At 37.7% G+C, this 23,078-nt stretch overlaps 1 protein-coding gene across 6 annotated transcripts in view; it reads left to right on the top strand.

The window, feature by feature from the left end:
* The window catches only part of ZMYM1 (zinc finger MYM-type containing 1), a 45,738-nt gene extending 30,847 nt beyond the window's left edge, over positions 1-14,891 (top strand). For 2 of the 6 annotated variants that reach the window (XM_035019141.1, XM_035019140.1), the window contains 6 exons: positions 29-278; positions 6,281-6,455; positions 9,387-9,540; positions 11,294-11,431; positions 11,615-11,655; positions 12,171-14,891. In XM_035019141.1, the coding sequence (XP_034875032.1) occupies positions 29-278; positions 6,281-6,455; positions 9,387-9,540; positions 11,294-11,431; positions 11,615-11,655; positions 12,171-14,471 (3,059 nt within the window). In that variant the 3' untranslated portion in view covers positions 14,472-14,891. Of the gene's footprint in view, positions 1-28; positions 279-544; positions 2,023-6,280; positions 6,456-9,386; positions 9,541-11,293; positions 11,432-11,614; positions 11,656-12,170 lie in introns of those variants that run through there. The other 4 variants (XM_035019142.1, XM_035019143.1, XM_035019145.1 and 1 more) reach the window with 4 other exon arrangements.
* Positions 14,892-23,078: the final 8,187 nt, after the last annotated feature.

Below are 23,078 nucleotides of genomic sequence, written 5' to 3'. Positions count from 1 at the left end.
TTTCTTCCTTCCTGTTTTGTGTTTATAGCTCCACAGTTGACTGCAGGCATTCAGCTTTCTCTGACATCATCTGGCATGAATAAAATGCTTCCTTCAGTTTCAACCACAGCTATTCAGGTTTCCTGTTCTGGTTGTAAAAAAATTCTCCAGAAGGGGCAAACTGCTTATCAGAGGAAAGGGTCTACTCAGCTTTTCTGCTCCACGCTGTGCATCACTGAATACATTTCATCTGCCAATTCACCAGCTCTTCCCAAGAGAACTTGTTCAAACTGCTCAAAGTATATAATTCTAAATTATGCCCCCTTTTACTTCCCTACATAGATCTTGATCAGAGTCTTGGTTGTAACTGTCTACATTTTCATTTTTTCTTTTCTTTTCTTTTTTTTTAAAGATTTTATTTATTTATTTGACAGAGAGAGTGAGAGAGCACAAGCAGGGGGAACAGCAGAGGTAGAGGGAGAAGCAGGCTCCCCGCCAAGCAGGGAGCGTGATGCGGGGCTTGATCCCAGGACTCTGGGATCATGACCTGAGCCGAAGGCAGATGCTTAACCATCTGAGCCACCCAGGCGCCCCTATTTTCATTTTTTCTGAAGAAGTATCACCTTGGTTTAGTGAAAAGAAGCTGCTTCTGCTTTCAGTTCCTCTGTTAGATTCTTCAGAAATACTTTTTTTGTTGAGAGATTTGCAGAAATTAAAACATAAGGAGTTCTATTTCTCTTCAGCTTTAAATAATGTGACTTCTGAAACTTAACCTTCCTACTCTTCATTTAAAATTCTCTATAAATGAAATTATTATATGCCCATTCTATTTTATCATTTAACTGTATAGGAGGCAAACCACTAACACATTAATCATGTAATAGTTAATTTGGATCTTCCAAGGTATAAAATAGCCAAGGTGTGACATTATAAAATAATGTTTCTCATAATGGTAAATGAAGTTATTCGATTCTTTTACAAAATTGAATAGTCGTAGGTAAACATGGATGGATGTAGTCTTTTCAAGATTTCAGTGTTGGGGTCTGTATTGCTAACTTCTTTATATATATATGTAAGGCAATTTAGATGCAGAGAAAGGAAGTAGTAATTTCATAATGAATTAGTGGAAAATGTCCAAAACCTTGAACTCTATCCTGAGATATATAAAGGATCAACGTGCTTTGAGAATCCTGTCGTAGTATAATTCTGGTTTGTTAGTACTCATTAAATGCTAATGCTAGATTTTAAATGTTTTTGTTTCAGAACAAAGAAAACACATAAGCCACCAGTTTTGCTCGTAAATATAATAAATTCCTTTCATATGTCTTATTTTGGAATCAGGTTGCCATAATTTGAATTTTGCTTCCTCCATTTACGGTTATATTGTACAACTCATAGCAGCTGTATCCATATCATCTGGGAGCTTGTTAAATAAAAATACAGAATCTCAGGCCTCATCCAGACCTACTGAATCAGAGTTGCATTTGTCCCCAGATGATACATCTATATGCTAAAGTTTAAAAGCATCGAGAACTTCTTAGTATTCCCATTTGTTTTGTTAAATGCACATTATGAGCATTAAATAATAGATTTAAGTGATCAAAACAATACTGGCATGTAATAAGACCTTAGTAAATGTTAGTTATCACTGTTATTCTCTTAACAAACTCACAAACCCTTTTTATTGGTTGCTTCAGCTCCTTGTTTAGCTGCTGCTTCGGGTATTATCTGTTGCTTCGAGTCTTACTCCCTGAAACTCAACCTTTCTCTTGTGTTTTTTCAACCCTTCAATACTATGTCTTTTTTCCTTTTTGCTAAGGGCTGTAAGGCACTCTCTTCAGTCTGCTTTCTTTCTCTGCAGAATCATAAAACTGGAAGGGACCTTAGAGATCATCCAGTCCAAACATTTTCTTTTGGTTTTGAGGAAACTGAGGTCCTGAGAAGTTAAGGTATCATGTTACTGTGTTTGGAGTTTACCCATTGTACATCTTCAGCAGATCTCCCAGACAGATTGAAAAGGCTGAAACAGGAAAGATATAGTGTGTAAGTTGTTCCCTAAGATGAAGAAATCCAATATGAGCAAAAATATGAAACAGGTTTTACTTCCTTTGGAATACAGATTTTTTTTTTATAAAAACACTATTGTATAGGTTGGTGGAACGGTAATAATGCTTAGGCTGGGAGAGGCCATCCATTGTCCAGAGTAACCTGTGCTTTTTAAAAAATTTTTTTCTTTCACATTTATTAGCGTCTTGTATTAATATAGAGTTCTCAAGATTTTAGCTAATTATCAGTTAGTATTGAGGTTTCTTTCATAGCAATGATTTAAGATCTGTTTTGAGTTAATGCAGTTTTTATTCTGTTTCATGAAGCAAATAAAAGTTAGCTTCGAAAATGGCATTTTAAATCATGTTAGAAAAATAAGACTTCTTTTTTTTTTTTTTTTAAGATTTTATTTATTTATTTATTGGAGAGCAAGCGAGAGAGAAACAGCATGAGAGAGGAGAGGGTCAGAGGGAGAAGCAGGCTCCTTGCTGAGCAAGGAGCCCGATGTGGGACTCGATCCCAGGACCCTGGGATCATGACCTGAGCCGAAGGCAGTCGCTTAACCAACTGAGCCACCCAGGTGCCCAAAATAAGACTTCTTTTGAGAGCAATGTATTTAAGAAGTGTCATTTCTGCACTTTAGTATCCCAGTTGGAACCAACCAGAGATTCTGATAGCAATCAGCAGAGTTCAGAATATCCCTGTGCTATATAACACTTACATGTAGGAAAGTTGTTCAGTCCTGTGCTTAGAGTTTGTTTAAGCTAATTTCAGGTACTATTAAGAAAACTCATTTTTTAGTTTTTTATTTATAAGGACTTAGTAGATTAGAAACCAGGAATGTAATATACTGGTAGCAGTAAAAATCAGTAAACATTTTCAGACTTCCATGCTTTTGCCAATGGTTTCTTCTGCCTCCCTTTCCATCTGCTAATTTCTTTCTGTCTTAAAGGTCTGCCTCAAATATCTTTACCTCTTGTCTGTTCCCACACCATTTTTTCCTCTCCTCTCACTAACCCCCCACCCACTCAGAGTAATTATTCCATGGCCTGTGTTTTAATAGTGTTCATAGTTCCCACAACATTAATCATAAAATTAATGTTTTTAAAGAAAGAATTGATATCGCCCCAGTTAGAATATGAACCTCTTTTTTTTTTAAAGATTTTATTCGTTTATTTGAGAGAGAGAAGGAGCAGGGAGAGGGGGAAGCAGACTCCCCGCTGAGCAGGGAACCCAATGCAAGACTCAATCCCAGGACCCCGGGATCATGACCTGAGCTGAAGGCAGATACCTAACCAACTGAGCCACCCAGGCGCCCCTAGACTATGAACCTCTTGATGAGATTAGGAACCAGATCATACTCATCTTTATATTCCCAGTGCGTAAACACCAACTGGCACACAGTGAATCCTAGAAAAGTTTTTGTCGAGTAAAGTACAAGGATAGCACAACTCAGATACTGCATTTAGAGCTATATTTTAAACCAGTAAAATGATTGATAATGAAATGAACCTGTTACTTTTGGTACCGTCTATTTAAGAAGGAGGAAAATCATAATACACTAAAAATTTGTAAGTGTTAAAATAGTGTTGATTTCAGGAATATTTCATCTGGAAAACTATTATCCTGAAAGATTGATACTCTAAGGGTTCTAAGTAGCCAGATACCATGGCAGTTCTTAAACATTCTGGTCTCTGGACCCCTTTCCACTCTTAAAATTTTTTGAAGAGCCAGAGAGCTTTAGTTTATGTAGGTTCTATCTACCAATATATACTGTGTTCGAAATTAAAATTGAGAAATTTTTAAACTAATTATTAACTCATTTAAAAATAATAACTCATTGCATGTTGACATAAATAATATTTTTAATGAAAAATAGCCATATACGTTTTTTAATTTAGTGAGGAGGAATTTTAAGAAAAATTCAATAAGCATCATTTTATCAGTTTTGCAAACCACTTCAGCGTCTGACTGGGTTTTCATATCTGCCTCTGTTCAGTTTATTGGAAAATGTTGTTTTAGCTGAAGTGTGAAAAAAAATCTGGCACTACAAATATGTAATTGGAAAAGGGAGGAGTGTTTTAATAGCCTTTTAGATTTTGTGGATGCTCTTTGATCATCTACCAGAAAATAGGTAGTACTTCTTAAAGGTTAGTTACAATGTGAAATCTGAAACCATACCAATGAATTTTTTTGTACTGTTAGGTTAAAATACATTGGTCTGTTTGTACTTTGAATGGCTTTTTTTTTACCCATGAATGAATGATTTTTCTTACATGCTATCATAATTTGGAAAGTACTGGTTCACTGAGTTATGTAGATCTTCCAAATGTTGGCATATTTCTTTTTTTTTTTATAAAGATTTTATTTATTTATTTGAGAGACAGAGAGAGCACACGGGTAAATGAGCAGGCAGAGGAAGAAGCAGGCTTCCCGCTGAGCAGAGAGCCTGACATAGGGCTCGATCCCAGGACCCTGGGATCATGACCTGAGCTGAAGGCAGACGCTCAACCAACTGAGCCAGCCAGGTGCCCCTGTTGGCATATTTATGCAATATTTTTAAAATCACATTTGTTAAAAGAAACACTAAAAAATATATATATATATATACCACTAATCTCATCAAGAAAGCTTAACTATTGGGAAGCAAGTTGGAGATGGGATATTTTCCATAATTCTAATTTTCAATGAAAGCTCGACTTTTATCATTGGCAGTGAAACTGCCAGTTGTTTATCTTGAAGTAACAGTCTTACTTTGTTCATTTTTGAGAAAATATTTGCCAGATACCCACTCTGGATAATAGTTTGTTCTTTCAAGTAAAAATGTATTCCATGAAAAAGGTAACTACCTCAGGTTGTAACTCTCAACATCCCCACGTGAGATTTTCCTTGAGACAACCGTCATACTTTGGTGTGAAGGAGAAGTACTTTATGCCTGTGTCCCATATCGTCACACAGAATACTAAAAAGAGGTTGTCAAGGATAAAGTTTAATAAAGTAAAGGATTTTTACAGCGAATGTGTGGCAATGAATAACATACTAGGACATTCTGGTTCAGCTGCCTTCATTTGTGCTCAGGCTCTGGCGTTTGACCCAGCATTGTTTTTTTTCTCCCAATTTATTGAGGTGAAAGTCACATAACAAAAAGCCACTTCAGTAGTAGTTAGTACACTCAACAGTGTCTAATTCAGAACATTTCTGTCACTCCATTGTATCCAGTAAGCAGTTTCTCCCCAGAGATCTCCTCTCTCTTCAGCCCCTGGCAACCACCAATCTTCATTCTATCCATGGATTTACCTATTCTGGATATTTCATATCACTGGAATCCTACAGCATACAACCTTCTGTGTCTGTCTTTTAGCATAATTTTGTCGAGATTTATCCGAGGTTTATATGTGTTGTAGCATGTAGCACTTCATTCTTTTTTTTATAGCTGAGTAATATTCCATTGTATGGATATAGCACAGTTTGTTCATTCATTCATTGGTGAACATTTGGGCTGTTCCCATCTTTTAGCTATTTTTTTTTTTCTTTTTTAAGTAAGCTCCAGGCCCGATGTGGGGCTTGAACTCACAACCCTGAGATCAAGAGTTATGTGCTTTACCAACTGAGCCAGCCCAGTGCCCCTATCTTTTTTAGCTATTTGAAATAGTGCTGTTAGGAACATACGTGTATTTATCCTTTTTTGAGTACTTCTCTTCAGTTCCTTGGGGTACATGCCTAGGAGTGGAATTGCAGTGGCCCATTGTTGATGGTGCACCATCAGTTCAAATGTTAACATAGGGAGAAAGACAGTTTTTTTGGACAAATAATATTTTAATATGAAAATAGTTTTGTTTTTTGTGGACCCCTCTAAAAGTATCTGGAGTATTCGGAGGTTTGTAGACCATATTTTGATATCCTCTGTCTTATAGATTACAAAGTTGGTCAGGTATGAATTTGCGATTTCTCATCATCATTCTTTTATCACTAGCACTAATTAATATAAGCGACGTAATCCTCAAACTGTGCTATCAGTTGTGTTTTATAATCCCTACTTTGTAGATGAGGGAATCAGCATTTGGGAGTATATATGACTTACCCGTCGTTGCATAATATAAGTCCTAGAACTAAATACCAAATTCAGGTTTTCTTATTTCAAGGCTGGTGTCACTGCTGTTGCACCATCTAAAGGTAGATGAAATGGGAGAGGGTTACTTGCGGGAGTGCTTTAACTTATAAGAGTGTTTAATGGTGCCCTTGTTTTTCCTTTTAGAGACATCTTAAATCTAAAGGATGTGATCAGTGTCCAGCTAGAAGATAATACGTCTAGCAAAAATTTTTGCAGCCAGTCTTGTCTTTCATCATATGAAGAAAAAAGAAAAGCATTTGTTACCATATGTACTAATAGCATTTTAACCAAGTGCAGCATGTGTCAGAAGACTACTGTTGTAAGTTGCAATTTTTTTTAACTTTGAGGGATTCTGATTATTTTGCTTAAATATTGGAGTTTTTACTGAATTTTTTTAAATCCTAGATTCAGTATGAAGTAAAATACCAGCATGTGAAACACTGTCTTGTAGTAATGCCTGTTTTCAGTTTCACTCTGACAGCCTCATCACAGTGGTCTTGAGAACTGTGGGGCTTACTATTAAACTGTCTCTAGTCTGTTTCATATGCTTCAGATGAAAGGACAGTCCCATTACTTTAATAGTTCAAGGAGAGAGGGGTGCCTGGGTGGCTCAGTCAGTTAAGCGTCTGACTCTTGATTTCAACTCATGTCATGAGATCGAGCCCCACGTGAGGCTCTGTACTCAGTGCAGAGTCTGCTTGTCCCTCTCCCTCTGCTCCTCTCCCACCCCACGCACTTGCGCACTCTCTCTCTCTCAAATAAATAAATAAAATCGTGAAAAAAAATTGGTCAAAGAGTATTACAGCATATAAGCAGGTATGAATAAAGACCTGTTGCATAAAGAACCACTCCATTTGAATTTGACTGCATGGGACTCAAATGAAACATCCAAGATTGAGTTCCTTCCGTTAGTTCACTTGTGGATGGTTCCACTTTAGGAAAAGGGTGGCGATTAGCTTTTCGTACCATTGGGAACAGTTTCAGTTGGTAGGACAGTGAAGAAGATGAAATAAAAGACTTCTGAAAGACAGTTCCTCTTACATAACAATTCATGATAAATTCTGTATGGAGATTTTCCTAAAGAATCTCAGGATGATCTGGCCTTGAAGAAAAGCCAAGCATATGAAAACTTGTTTATAAACTGCAAATAAAGATAGCAGAAATAATAATAGCCTACTGGTCAGTAAGACTCAACCACAAAGTGTTTTGGGGTTTTTTTTTAAGATTTTATTTATTTATTTGACGGAGAGAGACACAGCGTAAGAGGGAACACAAGCAGGGGAAGTGGGAGAGGGAGAAGCAGGCTTCCTGCTGAGCAGGGAGCCTGATGTGGGGCTCGATCCCAGGACCCTGGGATCATGACTTGAGCCGAAGGCAGACGCTTAACAACTGAGCCACCCAGGGGCCCCACACAGTGTTTTTAATTCTATGTTTTCTTATACCTAAGCAAGGTTAAAATGAATCAAGAATGTCACATGCTTTTCTGAATGAGAAATAATCCCCAGGGCGCCTGGGTGGCTCAGTTGGTTAAGCGGCTGCCTTCGGCTCAGGTCATGATCCTGGGGTCCTGGGATTGAGCCCCACGTCCGGCTCCCTGCTCAGCGGAGAGCCTGCTTCTCCCTCGCCCTCTGCCTACTTGTGCTCTCTATCTCTCTGTCAAATAAATAAAATCTTAAAAAAAAAAAAAAAAGAAAGAATCCCCTATTTCTGGTAGGAGAGCCTTGAGTGAGAGGTTCTGAGAACAGAGAAGCTGGGTCCTGCTTTGGTGGACTAAATGAGATTAATGCAGTTGGTGGTCTGAGCCCCTTTCATGAGGTAGGATTGAGGTTGTCTTGCTTGTTCAGATGATGCTTTGAGACCCAACTCTATCTCCATAAATTCTTCCTTAAAATCATGCAATTGAAGATAGGATTCTCAGCAAGTCTGAACAATTCAAATAGGTCATTTGTAAGCCACATCTTTTCTTTCTTTCTTTTTTTTTTTAATTTTTTTTTTTTTTAAGATTTTATTTATTTGAGAGAGAGGGAAAGTGAGAGACAACACGAGTGGATGGGGAGGGACAGAGAAGAGGGAGAAGCAGACTGTCCGCTGAGCAGGGAGCCCAAGGGGGCGTTAATCCCAGGGCTCTGGGATCATGACCTGAGCAGAAAGCAGACGCTTAACCGACTGAGCCACCCAGGCACCCCAGGGCTTCTCAAAGTATAAAAAGTCATACTAGTAAAGTGTAAAAGAATTTTCAAAGTTATACTCTGTTTTTTGTTTCATTGTTCCTTTGCCAAGTTGTTTTTCACAGAAGAAAATGTGTATTTTTTCTTTTTCTTTTTTTTTTTTTTTTTGAGTATTTATTTGAGAGAGAGAATTGAGCCCAATGTGGGGCTCAATCCCAGGACCCTGGGATCATGACCTGAGCTGAAGGCAGACATTAACTGACTGAGCCACTCAGCCACCCCTGTATAAGATATTTTCATTTGTCCTTGTACTTAATGCCCCAAAAGCAGTTCTTTTTCACCATTGCCATAAGTCCAGGAATGATGGTTCCTGTTTCAGTAGAAACAATAGATGGTAAGCCTCACAGTTTATATCATTTACCTTTGCACACTTACTGCTTCCTGAATGCACTATATTCTATATATTTTACTGCTTGTATGCTACTTTCTTGCAGTATGCTTGCAATTTTAACCATGAAGTTAGCCTAGAGAAACAGTGATTCCCACAGCCGTTCTCTGGCTCCTCCTTAGTACCAATAGAAGGCTTTCCTGAGTTAATATTCAAAGTGGAATTGAGGAAAGAGATATAATTGTAAGACTTTTGTTTATTTATCCAGTTGGCTTTGATTGCCTGGAATGATGACCATATTCTATGACCTCTTTCTTCATTGCTTGCATATGTATTACTGCTGCTACTAATATTATCTGATAAATAACACAAATAGTGATTTATTGGATTGATCTCTTTCATTTTTGTCACTGTAATCTGTATTGCCTTTTTTTTTCTCTTGTTTGTTTTTAATTCAAGTTAGTTAACGTGTAGGGTATTATTAGTTTCAGGGTAGAGTTTAGTGATTCATCAGTTGCATATAATACCCAGTGCTCATTATTTTTTTCTGGTTTTTAAGAAAGTGTAAAAATGTGGCTTCATTATCATCACTTGCTATATTTTAACTAAGAGCCGTAATGATGAGTATATTTTTGTTTGTTAACAATATATGTCATATACCAGGAATATGAATATTACTTTAATTTCTAAACAGAAACCAACCAAAACACTTACATCTGTTCCTTGCAAATCATTGAAGCCCTCAGATGAAGTGATTGAGACCACCAATGACTTGGGGAAGACAGACCTTTTTTGTTCTATTAATTGTTTCTCTGCTTACAATAAAGCTAAGACGGAATCATCTACAGGTAATGTTTGTTTAGCAGTTATCAGAGGTTTAGAAACTATTGAAGAATATTACTGCTCTCCTTTAATTTATAACCTTGATTCATCTCGAAATTAAACTGACTTAAAAGTCAAAACAGAGGTGCCTGGGTGGCTCAGTCGTTAAGCGTCTGCCTTCAGCTCAGGTCATGATCCCAGGGTCCTGGGATCGAGCCCCACATCGGGCTCCCTGCTCTGCGGGAAGCCTGCTTCTCCCTCTCCCACTCCCCCTGCTTGTGTTCCTGCTCTCGCTGTGTCTCTCTCTGTCAAATAAATAAACAAAATCTTTAAAAACAAAAAAAAAGTCAAAACAATGCAAAATTCATTGCAAAAAAATGTTTTTCAGGTGCACCTGGCTGGCTCAGTCAGTAGATCATGTAACTCTTAATCTCAGGGTCATGAGTTCAAGCCCCACACTGGGCATGGAGCCTACATTTTAAAAAAAGTTTTCCAGTAGTTTTATATAAAAGGAAGCCTACTTCACAACCAGAGACTTAATATTTATTTGTAAAGATTGTTGTGTTAGAATATAGAATTTTGTACTTAGCCCTGCTTTGTAAAAACAAGGGTATTAGTTACATTTTTTACAGCAAATAGAACTAGTTGGAAATACTTGGAAGTTCACTAATAGAAAAGCACAAGTCACCCGGGGCCAACTTCGTATTCCATCAAAGAGCCTCATATAGGACCACTGGTCCTGTTTACATAGATAATAAAGTAAATGATGCCCCTGGGGCTTGTACATCATGTAAACTGGCTCATTATAGAAATCTTTGCAATACTAGCTTAGATACCAGTGTAGCTCCATTCATGTTGAGGGTTATGAATCTTGAAAGAGTTAGAAATGATACCCATTAGGGACGCCTGGCTACCTCAGTCGGTAGAGCGAGTGACTCTTAATCTTGGGGTAATGGGTTTGAGTCCCATGTTGGGTGTAAAGATTACTTTAAAAAAAATAAAATATTTTAAAAAATGATGAAAGAAATGATAACCATTAGGAGATTCTAAAGGAATCTCTTTTCTGTTCTTCATGGGTAATTTCATGTAAAGATTTGCTTGAAATTTCAAGCAAATGGTTAAAAGAACCGAGAAATTGTATGCAAAGGTAAAATATGTTAAAAAATGGAAAAAGGAAATTATCAGTTTAAGGTTATTAATGTGTTATCCTAAAGAACCTGGCGATCCCTAAGCCATACTCCAATATCCAGCAATAATACCTAAAGCTATTAGATTTTTTTTTTTTTTTTTTTTAAGATTTTATTCACTTAGGGCGCCTGGGTGGCTCAGTTGGTTAAGCGACTGCCTTCGGCTCGGGTCATGATCCTGGAGTCCCTGGATCGAGTCCCGCATTGGGCTCCCTGCTCGGCAGGGAGCCTGCTTCTCCCTCTGACCCTCCCCCCTCTCATGTGCTCTCTCTGTCTCAAATAAATAAATAAAATCTTTAAAAAAAAAAAAATATTTTATTCACTTATTTGACAGAGAGTGTATACAAGCGGGGAGCAGCAGAGGGAGAGGGAGAAGCAGGCTCCCCACCGAGCAGGAAGCCAGATGCGGGGGTCAATCCCAGGACCCCAGGATCATGACTCGAGCCGAAGGCAAATGCTTAACCCACTGAGCCACCCAGGCACCCCAAGCTATTAGATTTTTTCATTGTTTGTTGAAACACTTGTTATTAAACAGTGCTTTCTGATTGATTGATTCTGCTTGGTTTTTGAGAAATCTTTTTATTTTTTTCAGTAAATGTTTCCGTGGTACATGATGCCTCAACGGATCTCTTTTCTCCAAAGAAAGATACAACTCCAGTTATAAGCAATATAGTGTCACTGGCAGATACTCATGTTTCCCTACCCATCATGAACTCTGATGTCTTACAAGGTAAAACTGATATAAAGATACCTGACATAGACACTGTTTTCCCATCCTTGATGAATCTATCTATATTCTAAGGTTGTTTTTGTTGTCTGATATGAAATAAGCAATTGTAGTTTATGATGCTATTTTATAGCATATATTTTATTGCATACAAGATCTTGAATTGATGATACTCTTTTATTTTAGCAGATACAGTTTCTTCAGTAACAGCAAATGTCATTGTAGATGTAAGTTTTGTCCTTATTATTTTTGACACTGTCTTGTCTTTTTTAAGCATATTTTGTGCATATATATGTATATATATGTGTGTGTGTCTTCGATGAGCTTTTCATCGAAGAGCTCAAAAAAGTTGAGCAAGAGACATCTTTTGGTATTCACATTCAATTTCCCAAATCTCAGGTTTGACTTGAAATTATTAATAAGAATATTTAAACAGAAGTATTATTAGTTGTAGTTTTTCCTCTGCATTCTTTATTACCTTTTTCAATATTCTAGGTCACGTGAGCAATAAAAATTATTTTTATTACAATTACATACCAAAAGATTCTTTGAACATTTAATGCTGAATTTAGATTGCAACTTTATATTATAAGTAATTGTTAACGTTTCCCCCTAGTGGAGCTAATATTGCAACTCACCCATTCATTTTATTATGTTATTAGGATAGATAATTTTGATATTTTAATCATTTGAAAACTGTTCAAACAAATGCTTTTCTCTTTTTCTCTCAAACATTTCTAAGACTTTACCCAGTGAATCAAGTAGTGGTGTTGCAACTGGTAGTGTTGAACAGCCAAGCCTTTCTCCATCTTCATCAATACCCAGTCAGCATATGGTTGAGTCCAGTGTAGAAGTACAGAAAGATCAAGTGTCAAACCAAGATGCTACATACAATATGAAATCTGTGAAAATAAGTGATGGACTATGTCACCCAAAATTTACATCCAAAGTACAAAAAGTTAAAGATAAGTCACGAAGCATTAAAAAATCTTGGTGTTCAAATTTCCAGCATTTGAAAAACAGTATTAAAAAGGAAGTGACATTCTGTTATTCATGCCAGTTGTTCTGCCAAAAAAATTTTAGTTTTGGAGGAGAATCATTTGCAGCCCAAGGAATTTCTAATTGGAAAAAGACTCTAGAAAAATTCAGAAAGCATGAAAAAAGTGAAATGCATTTGAAGTCATTGCAGTTTTGGAGGGAATACCAGTTTTCTGATGAAGCCATCAATGATAATTTATCTATTCATTCAAAACAGATTGAAGGAAATAAAAAGTACCTAAAGCTTATAATTGAAAATATTTTATTTCTTGGGAAGCAGTGTTTACCATTAAGAGGAAATGACCAATCGATTTCATCTGTGAATAAAGGCAATTTTTTAGAACTGTTAGAAATCAGAGCAAAAGATAAAGGAGAAGAAATATTTCGACTTATGAATTCACAAGTTGACTTCTATAATAGTACACAAATTCAAAATGATATTATTGAAATAATAAAGACTGAAATGCTGCAAGATATTGTGAACGAAATCAATGCCTCCTCAGCTTTCTCAATAATATGTGATGAGACAACTGGTAGTGCCACTAAAGAACAGCTTTCAGTTTGTGTAAGATACCCACAAAAAATGTCAAAGGCTGTCTTAATTAAAGAAAGATTCTTGGGTTTCATAGATACTGAAGAGATGACTGGGACTAACTTACATAGGATTATCAAAACTTACCTGCAGCAAATTGGAGTTGATCTGAAGAAGATATGTGGCCAGGCCTATGATAGTACCACTAATTTGAGGGGAAAATTTAGTAAAATTGCAGCAGAATTCAAGAAAGAAGAGCCAAGAGCTTTGTACATACATTGTTATGCACATTTTTTGGATTTAGCAGTAATTAGGTTTTGTAAAGAAGTGAAAGAACTCCGAAGTGCTCTAAATACTCTCAACTCTTTGTTCAACACTATTCATATGTCTGGGGAAATGTCTGCAAATTTTCAAAACATTTGTAAGCTAAGTCAAAACAAAACATGCAAGAAACATACATCACAATCATGTTGGACAGTCCATGATCATACATTACTGTCTGTGATTGAGGGCCTTCCAGAGATTATTGAAACATTGGAAGTTGTATCAAGCCATTCTTCAAACACAAGTTTGGCTGATGAATTGAGTGATTTGTTAATATTGGTTTCCAAATTTGAATTTATCTTTTGTTTGAAATTTCTTTATCGAGTGTTAAGTGTTACAGGAATTCTTTCCAAAGAGCTTCAAAGTGAAACCATAGATATTTTTTCGTTGTCTTCAAAAATAGAAGCAATTTTGGAATGTTTATCATCTGAAAGAAATGATGCCTATTTCAAAACTATCTGGGATGGGGCAGAGGAAATATGTCAAAAAATAACCAGTAAAGGTTTTGAAGTTGAAAGACCTTCTTTTCAGAAAAGAAGAAAAATTCAGAAAACAGTAGATCTTGGCAATTCAGATAGTATGTTTTTTCCTACTTCAACAGAAGAACAATATAAAATTAATATTTATTACCAAGGATTGGATACTATATTAAATAATTTAAAATTATGTTTTTCAGAGTTTGATTATTGTAAAATGAAGCAAATTTCAGAACTATTATTTAAATGGAATGAACCATTAAATGAGACAACAGCCAAACATGTCCAAGAATTTTATAAACTTGATGCAGACATCATCCCAGAACTTAGATTTTATCGGCAATATGCAAAGCTCAATTTTGTCATAGATTATGATTGTATCAACTTCATCAATCTTGGCTGTTTGTTTATTCAGCATGGTCTTCACAATAATATTCCTTGCATATCAAAGTTATTATATATTGCTTTGTCTTGGCCAGTTACTTCAAGTGCTGAAAATTCATTTTCTATACTGCCCCGTCTTAAAACATATTTATGTCATACCATGGGACAAGAGAAGCTTAGTGGCCTAGCCCTAATGGCTGTTGAGCAGGAATTGGTGAATAAACTGATGGAACCTGAAAGACTCAATGGAATTGTAGAAAAGTTTATCCATCAGATGAAAGAAACCTAACATTTGCTAATTTGAATTTACCTAAAAGAATTTTGTATTTCTGCTGGAATGTTTGTTTTTTATTTCAAAATTTTATCTCCTAAGAAAAAATTTTTTTCATCAGAACATGTAACATTCACTTGATTGAAAATTCAAAAAAACAGACTGAAAAGAGAAAAGTCTCCTTCCTCTTTTTAGTACCCAATTCCCCCTCCCTGTAGTGTTATCTGTTTCTCAAATATCCTCCTGGAGATATTTTTCACAGATAGTACTCTGCAGTGCACACCGTTCTTCAACTTGTCCACTTAACGTATTTTTGAGATTGTCCTATATCAGTACTAAAGAGTTTCTTGATTTTTTTTTACAACTGCATAAAATTTCATTGTATGAATGTACCATAATATATTTGAGCAGTCCCTAACAATAAACATTTCAATTCTTTCTAGTATTTTGCTATTATAAATAATCCTGCATTTAATAACCTCGTACAGGGGCCTGGGTGGCTCAGTCGGTTAAGCGTCTGCCTTCAGCTCAGGTCATGATCCCAGGGTCCTGGGATCGAGCCCCACATTGGGCTCCCTGCTCAGGGGGGGCGGGCTGTTTCTCCCTTCCCCTCTGCCTGCCGCTCCCCCTGCTTGTGCCCTCTCTCTGCCAAATAAATAAAATCTTTAAAAAATAATAACCTTGTACATAGGTCATATTGCACATGATTGAGTTACTGTAAGATAAAATTTTAAATTAGAATTACTAGGTCAGAAGATTTATGCATTTTTATTCTTTTTTTTTTTTTTAAGATTTTATTTATTTGAGAGAGAGAGAATGAGAGAGAGCACATGAGAGGGGGCAGGGTCAGAGGGAGAGGCAGACTCCCTGCGAGCAGGGAGCCCGATGCGGGACTCGATCCCGGGACTCCAGGATCATGACCTGAGCCAAAGGCAGTCGCTTAACCAACTGAGCCACCCAGGCGCCCTGCATTTTTATTCTTGATAGATACTGGCAAATTGCTTTCTATAAGGATTATGCCCATTTACAGTCCCACCACCCATGTGTGAGATTGCCTATTTCCTTGAATCTTTATAAACAGTGTTCTGAAACATTTTGATACCAGTCTGGTATCAATCCCAGTGGAATTTTGTATTTTCACTTAAGAATAAGGTTGGGTAGGGGGTACCTGGGTGGCTCAGTCGGTTAAGCGTCTGCCTTCAACTCAGGTTGTGATTCCAGGGTCCTGGGATCAAGTCCTGCATCAGGCTTCTTGCTCAGCAGGGAGCCTGCTTCTCCCTCTGCCTGCCGCTCCCCCTGCTTGTGCGCGTGGTCTCTCTCTTTCTGACAAATGAATAAATAAAATCTTTTATAATAATAATAATAATGATAAGGTTGGGTTATCTACTTGGGCTATTAGTATTTCCTTTTCCTGTGAACTGTCACGTTTAAACATGACTATGGTTTTGGTTGACACAAATAGATGGTGCAATATGAATTCTTAATCTACTCTATGAAAATATGACTAAATAACCCAAAAAGAAGAGACTCTTTCTATCATTATACTTTAGAAAGGTTCAGGTGATAAAGGAAAATCTGTCCCTCAGAGACTTGTAAGAATTTAGTGGTAGATGTATCTGGGCCTAGAATTTTGTTTGTTTTAGGAATATTTCTCTGCCACTTCTCCCTTTCTGTTTCTTTCTCCTCGATTCTTAATTGTAATTTTTCTAGAAAGAGCATTTTACTTAGGCTTTTTTGAAAACGTATTTACGTAAAGGTATAGAAAGTATTTTTTTAATTTTTTCTGTATACTAAGTTTCCTCAACAATTTCTGTATACATGCTTTCTTGCTTGATTAGCCAACCGGTGGTTTATTTACTTGTTTTTCATACACATTCTTAGATTTATTTATCAATCCTACTTTTTAAAAATATTATGGTTGATTTTAACATAAAAAATACAAAGAGCATACCAAGTAACATTTAATCCTATAAATCCTAATATTTTACTATGCTCCAGATATTTATTTCAGAAATATTACAGAGCAAGATGAAGCTCCCTTGCAAATCTTTTATTGATAGCATTCCTCTTCTATTTTCCCCAGAAGCAATGATTATTTGTTGTGCTTCTTTCCATGCATGTTTAATTTTATACTTAAAAGATAGCCTTGTTTCATATTTATAAACTTTACAAGTCTTTTTTTTTTTTAAAGATTTTATTTATTTATTTGAGAGAGAGAGAATGAGAGACAGAGAGCATGAGAGGGAGGAGGGTCAGAGGGAGAAGCAGACTCCCTGCCAAGCAGGGAGCCCGATGCGGGACTCGATCCTGTGACTCCAGGATCGTGACCTGAGCTGAAGGCAGTCGCTTAACCAACTGAGCCACCCAGGCGCCCCCATATTTATAAACTTTATATAAAACTCTAAGTTGCATTGTACATACCTTTCGGTAATTTTTTTTTCACTCAATGTTGTTTTTGAAATTTATACATGGATTTCTACTAGTTCATTAATTTTAGCTGCTGAATAATACCCCATTGTAGGAATATACATGTTCATTCTTTCTCTATTTAAATGGACATTTTATACTCTTTGATTTTGCACTTTTATAATACTCCAATGAACATTTGTATATGTGGTATGCATTTGCACATTCAACAAATACTTTTGAGCAAGTACTATATACTAGACGCTATTCTAACTGTGGAGACCCAGCAGAGAATAAAATAAGGCCCTGACTCCCAATGAAATTTAGCTTTCTAATGTGGTGATCCAAGATAGATACTAGAAGAGGTTGCTCACTAGTTCTTTATGTAGATAGATGATAATAAAGAAAAGAATATAGGCTGCACTAGGATAAAAGATGAGACTTTGGAAGCTGTGGCCAGTGAAGGCCTTACCCAACCACCAATCCCTGACATACCAGTTGGGAAGGTCTGCTGTAGGGTACTTACCTAGAAGTAGACGTGATGGTTAAAGGCTATGTTCATCTTCCACTTTAATTAAACCTCGGTTTAATTAATTTTCTCTTTCCCACCATTATCTGAGTGTCTCTCTTGTTCCACACATCCTTACCAACATTTGGTATTATCATTTTACTCTTTTTTTTTTTTAAGTCATTGATTTCTGCTTTACCTTTTTTAAAAAAAGAAAACAAAGGGGCGCCTGGATGGCTCACTCGTTAAGCATCTGCCTTTCGGTTCAGGTCATGATCCCGGAGTCCTGGGATTGAACCCTGCATTGGGCTCCCTGCTCCGCGGAAAGCCTGCTTCTCCCTCTCCCACTCCCCCTCTTGTGTTCCTGCTCTCTCTCTCTCTCTGTCAAATAAATAAAATCTTATTTAAAAAAATACTTTAAAAATTAAAACAAAATAGAAGGCAGTTAGTTAACCACTAGTATTGGATGCTTCTTGCGTGTATTTTCATTCTTTTCAATTTTGAAAGTGCTTAGTGCTGTGAACTGTCCTCTGAAGTCACCTTTGTCTACCATGTGTTTTTCTCATTTTCATTATTTTCTAGCTGTTTGCAGTTGTAGTTTCTATATTGTCATGGAACCAGGAATTAATTTTAAGAGGTTGGGTTTTTTTTACTTTTTAAATATTCAAATATTTTGTTTTTTACTTTTTTTCCTATAAAGACAGTAACATAAGTCCTAGACCTGAAAAAGAAAACTACAGTAATTAAAACGGCTATCTTGGTTGAATACCTACTATGTAATGTAGTACTTTGTTCAGTGCTTTACATACAATATTTCATTCAGATCTCTCAACAACCTATCCTTTTACACAGGAAACAAAGACAAAAAGGTTATGGATCACAGAGTTAATGGTGAATGTAGGATTTGTGTCCAGGCAGTGTGACTCCAAAGCCCATGCTCTCAATCACAGTGCTCTACTAACTCTTATACAAACTATTATCAGAAATATTCCCAGGGCGCCTGGGTGGCTCAGTTGGTTAAGCGACTGCTTTCGGCTCGGGTCATGATCCTGGAGTCCCGGGATTGAGTCCCGCATCGGGCCCCCTGCTCGGCGGGGGGTCTGCTTCTCCCTCTGCCCTCTTCCCTCTCGTGCTCTCTGTCTCTGAGTCTCTCTCTCTCAAATAAATAAATAAAATCTTTAAAAAAAAAAAAAAATTCCCAAATAAAAGAGTAACTACCAGAAGGGCATTAAAGAATAGAAGATCACAGAAATAGCAGTATAGTTTTTTAATTTCCCCAAATCCACTGAAGCAGAAATCCATGCACAACATCTACAACAAATCTTGGTGACAATGTATCCCCATGGTCCCCAAAATAAGATTAGGTAGTGACAAACTCAAAGGCAATCCATAGACCTGAATGGTATTGGCTATCTGTTTAGAAAGCCATGGAGGAAAAGCAGTGGGACATCTGATACCCTTTGAGAATTAAGAAATCCCCCCAAATAAACAGGTTTCCACTAGAAAGCATGGCAGGCTAATTAGGAAACAGTAGCCCAAAAAGAAGGTCCCTACAGATGTCAGCTGGTGAATTTGAGGAGACTGTGCTAAGTTCTGAAGATGATAGAGTAGTCTAGGTCCTTATGAAGTCTGGTTTTTTTGTTTTGTTTTGTTTTGGTCCTTAGGAACTTTTGAAACTAATAAATACAAGCTTTATTCCCAAACAGCTCAATTAAGGAGAAACTGCTGGCTGTAGACAACAATTTTATCAGGACAGGGATAGTAGGGACAGAGGAAAGACAATATACAGATTGAAATGAAGGAGAGAATCAGAGGAAGCAGAATCTCAATATGAGGTAATTTTGTGAAAATAATAGAATTTCATGAGCCTTGAGGCCAGCAAAGTTATTTTTGTCCTTTTTACCTCCCTAAAAGTATAGGAAAATGTATTTCACATAGAAGTGAACAACAGAATTGTAGAATTTAATACAAAAATAGAGAACAGAGTTATAAAACCTAAAAATTAAGTGTTTTAATCCAAGCTATAAGAATTTAAGAAAACTATGAAAGCTATAAATGAATTAGAAAAGCTCAGATAAGTGGATGAAAGATTTTAAAAGATCAGTGACAATTCAGCAAAGCATTAGAAATTAAAGGGAAAAAAATCACTTTAAAACTGAAAACTCAGGTGCCTGGGTGGCTCAGTCGGTTAAGTGTCCGATTTGATTTCGGCTCAGGGTTGTGAGTTCAGGCCCTGTGCTGGGCTCCACTGGGCATGGAGCCTACTTAAAAAAAAAAAAAGAAGGGACTCCAAAGTCAGTAAGACACAATTGATAATCCCTAAGAAAAAGAGAATGGAAAGGAAGAAAATGTTTTCCATCAAAACAAGAGACTTTAGGGTGCCTGGGTGGTTCAGTCAGTTAAGCATCTGCCTTCAGCTCAGGTCACGATCCCAGGATCCTGGGATCGAGTCCTGCATTGGGCTCCCGGCTCAGCAGGGAGACTGCTTCTCTCTCTGCCTTTGCCTCTCCTCCCTGCTCATGCTCTCTCTCTCTCTCTCAAAGAAATAAATAAAATCTTAAAAAAAAAAAATTTAAAAGGATTCAAGAGAAAGTTATCAAATATAGAAGACTTGATATCCAGATAAAAGGAATCTTCAAAGAAGAAATTGAGCCAATGGAAAAGAATATTAAAAATACACAGTAATCCAAAGCAATTGAAAAGAACAAATACTAAAACCTGTATGCCAGTTATTTAGATTTTGTCTCAGCTCCCCACCCACCATTCTGTCTCTGGTGATGATAAAGCTGGACATCCAAACCACAGCAGTTCTCCTCTAGCTGGATCTGTGTTAGCCTCTACCAATAGGGAGCACTAGAGGACAGCTGCAAGCATGAGGGAGAAAATCTGTTCCTGTTTCCTGGGCTGTATGTCTGCTTGTGGCTGTGAGCATCATTCCAGCAATGCTACATCATTCTGGAAGCACCACCTCCTTCCCTAGCAGGACCTCATTCCAGTTGCAATTTTCACAACACTTACAGAACCACTTTAATCATGCCCCTCCTGTGAGACACCAGCACGCCCTCTTCAGGGCTCTGGGTCTTAAGCCCAAGCTCAAACCAGCACAGCATCCTTCCTCAGATGTCTGACTCAGCTCCATGAGGTCCCTCTAAATTTTAACTCCTATCTCCTTTATTTTGTTCTCTCATCCCTGAGAATCTAAGCTGCTACTTCTATGACATTTTGGTGTTTTCTTCTTATTCTTTCAGTAACCTACTTAGCTCTATAGTTAATTTGTTTTCATATTCCATCTGCTCAAATAACTAATATGGCTTCTCTGTCCTTACTGGACCCTGGCCAATACACTGTAATTCAAGGGAGCTTGCCTGAAATTAGAAAGACTTGATGTATTGGGGCCCATGGGTGGCTCAGTCTTGGTTTCAGCTCAGGATCATGGGATCAAACCCTGAGTTGGGCTCTGTGCTCAGTGGGGAGTCAGCTTGAGATTCTCTCTCTCTCTCTCTCTCTCTATCCCTCTGCCCCTCCTCCCACTCACGTGCTCGCTTGCTCTCTCTCAAATAAATCTTTAAAGAAAGAAAGGCTATGTATTGAAAAGATAAACTGTGTGCCTAAGAATGTGACCCAGAGGGCACCTGAGTGGCTCAGTTGTTAAGCGTCTGCCTTCAGCTCAGGTCATGATCCCAGGGTCCTGGGATTGAGCCCTGCATCGGGCTCCCTGCTCCGCGGGAAGCCTGCTTCTCCCTCTCCCACTACCCCTGCTGTGTTCCCTCTCTCGCTGTGTCTCTCTCTGTCAAATAAATAAATAAAATCTTCAAAAAAAAAAAAAAAAAGAATGTGACCCAGAATGGTCATGGCCAAAAATACTTTTAATGTTTAAAGAAAAAAATTCCTTTGAGAATCCAGGCCAAAAAGCCAAGACACTTGGGCGCCTGGGTGGCTCAGTCGGTTGAGCGACTGCCTTCGGCTCAGGTCATGATCCGGGAGTCCCGGGATCGAGTCCCGCATCGGGCTCCCTGCTCAGCGGGGAGTCTGCTTCTCCCTCTGACCCTTTCATGCTCTATCTCATTCTCTCTCTCAAATAAATAAATAAAATCTTTAAAAAAACTTAAAAAGCCAAGACACTTATTAAGGGAAAGTAAATCTGATTATTTTCATAGTTTTTCATAATGACATTCTATGCCAGAAGACAATGAAGTAACAAACGTAGGATTTTATAACCAACGAAATTGACTTTTTAAAAATTTTTTTATTTTTTAGATATTTTTTAAAGATTATTTGAGAGAGAGAGAGAGAGAGAACATGAGAGGGGGCAGGGTCAGAGGGAGAAGCAGACTCCCTGCTGAGCAGGGAGCCCGATGCGGGACTCGATCATGGGACTCCAGATCATGACCTGAGTTAAAGGCAGTCGCTTAACCAACTGAGCCATCCAGTTGCCCTGTTTTTTAGATTTTTTATTTATTTATTTGAGAGAGAGAGCACACAAGCAGGGGGAGTGATAGGCAGAGGGAGGAGCAGGCTCCCCGCTGAGCAAGGAGCCCGATGAGGTACTCCATCACAGGACCCTGGGATCATGACCTGAGCCAAAGGCAGATGCTTAACCAACTAAGCCACCTTAGGTGCCCCGAAACTGACTTTTTAAAAAAATTTTATTTGAGAGAGAAAGAGGGAAAGCACGAACAAGAAGAGGGAGAGAAGCAGACTCTCCACTGAGCAGGGAGCCCAATGTAGGGCTCAGTCCCAGGACCCTGGGATCATGACCTGAGCCAAAGGCAGACGCTTAACTGACTGAGCCACCCAGGCACCCCACAAAATTGACTTTCAAGTATCAAAACCACAGGCAAACTATCGTCAATATGCAAACTCATGGAACCTTGTTTCCATGATCCCTGGACCTAAGGAATCTACTAGAGAATGTGGTTCAGATAAGTAGATTGATTGGAGTGGCATTAACATGAGGGGTGATAGTTTTACAAGTATCAAGAAGGAATAATAAAATTAGAGGGTGCCTGGGTGGCTCAGTTGGTTAAGCAACTGCCTTCGGCTCAGGTCATGATCCTGGAGTCCCGGGATCGAGTCCCGCATCAGGCTCCCTGCTCAGTGGGGAGTCTGCTTCTCCCTCTGACCCTCCTCCCTCTCATGCTCTCTGTCTCTCAGTCTCTCTCTCTCAAATAAATAAATAAAAATCTTTAAAAAAAAATAAAATAAAATTAGAATATCACTCTTTTGAATTAATAGATCTAGGTGGTGATCATCCATGACTGCTACTGTCATTAAAGGAAGCTAGGCATTATATACTTCCCAATGGACATCAGCACCAGCTGAGCAGTGCATCCCCTCAGAGGTCTGAATTTCAATTCCACAGGATTCTTCCAGGCTTTTAAGGATTAATAACTCCAACCTCTTCTCTTTCCCCCCACCGCCCCCCAGCCAAGTGCTAACAGTTAGAGGTGGTAGAAGCTACCAGGAATTGCTGCTTCTAGAACACCTTAGTGCTCTCTTTGTGCCTTCTTAGCTCAGTGATTCAAATAACTCACGTGGTTTCAGTCTCCTGGCTGATAGAGAACCATCCATGAAGTAATCTTGCCAAAATAATTCAATCTTTAATTTCGTCAAGACCTTAGATCTAATATTCTGGTTTCTCTTCAGATTGAATGAATCTTTTGCCTTAAAAATAATAAATAAATAAATAAATAAATAAATAAATAAATAAA

The sequence above is a fragment of the Mirounga leonina genome, unplaced genomic scaffold (assembly GCF_011800145.1).
Source record: "Mirounga leonina isolate KUSES-001 unplaced genomic scaffold, KU_Mleo_1.0 Mir_173, whole genome shotgun sequence".
In the NCBI taxonomy this organism is placed as follows: domain Eukaryota; kingdom Metazoa; phylum Chordata; class Mammalia; order Carnivora; family Phocidae; genus Mirounga; species Mirounga leonina.
The sequence above is the reverse complement of the archived record's forward strand: the minus strand, read 5'-3'. Positions and strand labels throughout refer to the sequence as shown.